This window comes from Ornithorhynchus anatinus, chromosome 8, assembly GCF_004115215.2.
Source record: "Ornithorhynchus anatinus isolate Pmale09 chromosome 8, mOrnAna1.pri.v4, whole genome shotgun sequence".
NCBI classification, from domain to species: Eukaryota; Metazoa; Chordata; class Mammalia; order Monotremata; family Ornithorhynchidae; genus Ornithorhynchus; species Ornithorhynchus anatinus.
The window spans coordinates 70,628,696-70,632,558 of NC_041735.1; the positions used below are offsets into that span (position 1 = coordinate 70,628,696).

Sequence of the window (3,863 nt, forward strand, 5' to 3'; positions counted from 1 at the left end):
GAGGAAAAAAACCCTCTCTCCCGAGCCGCCCTGGCCACAGCTCCCCCTTCCTCTTGTCCTCTCCCCCTTGGACCTTGCGCTCCCTCTCTAAAAAGAATAATATGAATCATAATTGCATGGGTTAAACGCCTGCTCTGCACCCGTGCTGAAACCTAGGGTGGAGAGTAATAATTGTGGCATTGGTTAAGCGCTTACGATGGTGCCCAGCACTGTTCTGAGCACCGGGCTAGAGGCAGGGTCATCAGGTTCCCCCACGTGGGGCTCACAGTCTCCATCCCCATTTTGCGGATGAGGGAACTGAGGCCCGTTTAGTCGATATTCATTCAGTCGTATTTATGGAGCGCTTACTGTGTGCACAGCACTGGACTGAGCGTTTGGAATGGACAGTTCGGCCACGGATAGAGACCATCCCTGCCCCATGAGGGGCTCACGGTCTAAACGACCGGAGAAGTTAAATGGCGTGCCCAAGGTCACAGAGCAGACACGTGGCGGGATTAGAACCCATGACCTTCTGACTCCCAGGCCCGGGCTCTAGCCACAACGTCATGCTGCTTCTCCCCAGTCCTCCCCGCCCCCGGACCTTACGCCCCCTCCCTCCAGTCCTCCCCGGGGTCCTGTGGGAGTCCGGTGTTTGCATGCCGGGGACAAAATCGTTGTGCAGAGCACTGTACTAAGCGCTTGGGAGAGTAATAATAATGTTAGTATTTGTTAAGCGCTTACTTAAGCGAACAGTGCTCGGCACATAGTAAACGCTTAACAAATACCAACATTACTATGTGCAGAGCACCGTTCTAAGCACTGGGGTAGATAGAGGGGTAATCAGGTTGTCTCACATGAGGCTCACAGTCTTAATCCCCATTTTACAGATGAGGTAACTGAGGCACAGAGAAGTGAAGCGACCTGCCCACAGTCACACGGCGGACAAGTGGCAGAGCAGGGATTCAAACCCATGACCTCTGACTCCCAAGCCCGGGCTCTTTCCACTGAGCCACGCTGCTTCTCTGTACAATACAACAGAATTAAGAGACTCGTCCCCTGCCCATAAGAAGTTTACAGTCTAGAGGGGGTGTCAGACGTGAATATAAATATGAAAGAGCACCATCCTGAGCGTCAGAAAGAATCCCGAGGAGGAGGGAGTATCCCCTGCATCCAAAAGTGCTCGGCATTCTTGGGGCGCCCCCGGCACAGAGTGACGGTTGGTGATTTGTGGATTTTTCTGAGACCCAGGCACGAGAGCCCGAACCGTGACCCTCCCGCCGCCAGCACAGGAGCACCCGAACTGGCGATGGCCAAGGTCCTCTTCTCCTCTCTGCACCCCAGCGTCTGGGCCCGCGCCGGCGGCCTAGCCTCCCTGCCACCGAAGCCTGGTACCCCCAGGCGGCCTCTGAGTGGTGAAGCGGAGTCCCCGGGCGGGGGACCTCCAGGCGGGGAGCCTTCGGCGGAGAACGACAAGTTGCTGAGAAACCTGTCCATCGCAGGAGGGGACAGCAGCCAGGTGCGGCGGCACCGGCGGTGGCCCACCCACCTGAGGGAGTCGGCGATCAACAAGACGGGCCTGGAGCAGTTCCTGTTGGCCAGGGGCGCCAGCCAGGAGGCGGTGGCCAGCATCATCTCCCGCTACCCCCGGGCCATCGTTCACAGCCCCCAGGTCCTGCAGCGGCGCTGGGAGTTGTGGCGTGGCCTCGTGACCTCCGACCTGGAGGTGGTCAGCATCTTGGAGCGCTGCCCCGAGTCCTTCTTCCGCGGCAACAGCAACACCAACCTGGAGCAGAACATCGCGTTCCTCTCTTCGCTCGGGCTGAGCCCCACCCTCCTCTCCCGTCTGCTGACCAAGGTGCCCCGCGCCTTCTCCAACAGCCTGGAGCTGAACCAGCAGATGGTGGAGTACCTGCAGGGGGTCTGCCGGTCCCAGGGGGGTGACAGCCCCCAGGACTTTGCCCTCAGGGTGCTCTCCAAGAACGCTTTCATCCTCACCCACAGCATCAAGCGGGTGGAGACCAACATTGACTTTCTGAAGGGCACGTTCCGCCTGGGCGGCAAGGACCTGTTGGCGGCGCTGGGCGGGCCGGGGAGCAAGATCCTGGACATGTCCAGCGATTGCATCAAGAGGAACTTTTGGAACATCGAGGCCAAGCTGGCGGGGCTGGGCTGCCGCGAGGAAGAGGTGCGCGCCTTCGTCCGGAGCTACCTGCCCATGCTCTTCCTGTCCCGGGCCACGTTCAACGACAAGATCGACTGCCTCCTGCAGGAGCGCATCGAGATCTCGCAGATCACGGCCTGCCCCAACGTGCTGAGCGCCAGCGTCAGCACGCTCAGGAGCCGCGCGCGGGAGCTGGTGGACGCCGGCTGCCACCGAGGGACCCTCAACATCCTCTTTCTCTCTTGGAGCAAGAATAGGTTCGATGCCAAGATGCGCAAGCTGCTCAAGGATTCGGCGGGCACCCGGATAGGGGGCAGGCAGCCGATCCCGCGGCCCTGATTCCACCAGTTTGCCGGCCGGCCCCACCCACCCGTCTGTGCCCGAGTGCGGGAGGGGCGGTAGGGGTTCCCACTCCATCTGCCCCGGGCCCTCAGAGGACCCTCCGCCCCCTGGGTTTTAGGGCTTCCTGCGACAACATTCTTTTTTTCCAGAAGACAGAGGGTGTGCCTTTCATGGGTGAGAACAGCGAGGTCAGGGGACGTCGGCGGGACCGATCGACGTCGGGGGAGGAGCGGAGGGAAACAAGACCCTGCCCCCGCCACCGGTGCGGTGGGCAGATAATCTAGGCAGCCTTGTCTCTCCGAGACCGATCCCAGATCCCGTCAGTGGCACGAGACCGGGGCACGGATAGGCAGCCCTCGGGTCAGGGGTGAAAGCCAGAGGGAGGCGCGGGGGTGGGGTCGGCAGTGGCTCCCTAGAACACCCGGTGCCCTGTCTCTTTCCAGAAGTCTTCCCTCCCTCCCTCCCCCAGCCCTCCGGCCCACCAGCTGCTGTTTGCTTCAGCTCTGATCTGTCCCCTGCCCTTGCCCTCACAGTGGAAGACCTAGAAAACTACACCTTGACAAGGGTCAGTCATTCAGTCGTACTTATTGAGCACTTACTGTGTGCACAGCACTGTAGTGAGCACTTCGGAGAGTACAATATAACAATAAACAGACACATTTCCTGCCCACAGTGAGCTTCCAGTCTAGAGAGGAGCATCGCAGCCACCCCAATCCCAGCTGGGTCTCGGTTGGTAGCCAGGCCCCTGGGTCTAAAATGTGCACATTGCCCCTTCCTCCCAAAGGGGTTCTTGGGTGGCGGGAGGCTTCAGTCCCCCTTGGGGGGCAGGAAGGGGTGACAGGTATCACCCCCTTTTACCCCCAGAATGGGCAACACGGTCATGAAGAAAGATATGAAAAGGAAATACTTTGTCTAATAAACGATGTTTTCAAGAAGCCACATGAGTCAGCGGCGAGGGCTGGGTCTGCACTTAACACTCCACGGCCCGCATCTGGAGGCGGCGATCAGAGGAGGGAGGCGGCGAAACGGGTACCGCCCCGGCGGTCGGCCTCCCAGACCGAAAGCAGGCAGGAAGGGATGAAGGGAGGGAACCCTGTGGGCTTCCAAGGGCCCGTGGTCAACCACACTGTGGGCTTCAGTGAGGGCCTACTGTGGGCAGAGCGCTTGAGAAAGTACAACACAACCGAGTTGGCAGACACGTTTCCTGCCCGGGACCAGCTCACGATTTAGCCGAGCGGGCACGTGGGCAGGGTGGCGCTGCTGTGGGCTAGCCTTCCCTGGGCAGGCGGAGGCAGTACTGAATAATTGTGGTATTTAAGTGCTCACTATGTGCCAGGCTCTGTCCTGATCACGGGGTGGATACAAACAAATCAGGTTGGGC

At 59.9% G+C, this 3,863-nt stretch overlaps 1 protein-coding gene across 1 annotated transcript; it reads left to right on the top strand.

Annotated features, from left to right (window-relative positions):
• The first annotated feature begins 1,024 nt into the window (after window positions 1-1,024).
• Window positions 1,025-3,419, top strand: MTERF1 (mitochondrial transcription termination factor 1). Its single transcript, XM_016226373.3, has one exon. The coding sequence runs from the start codon at window positions 1,088-1,090 to the stop codon at window positions 2,477-2,479; it is 1,392 nt and encodes a 463-aa protein (XP_016081859.2). The 5' UTR covers window positions 1,025-1,087; the 3' UTR covers window positions 2,480-3,419.
• Window positions 3,420-3,863: the final 444 nt, after the last annotated feature.

Coding starts and splice junctions, on each gene's coding strand:
- MTERF1 (XM_016226373.3), top strand. CDS start 1,088: ATGAAAGAGCACCATCCTGAGCGTCAGAAAGAATCCCGAGGAGGAGGG.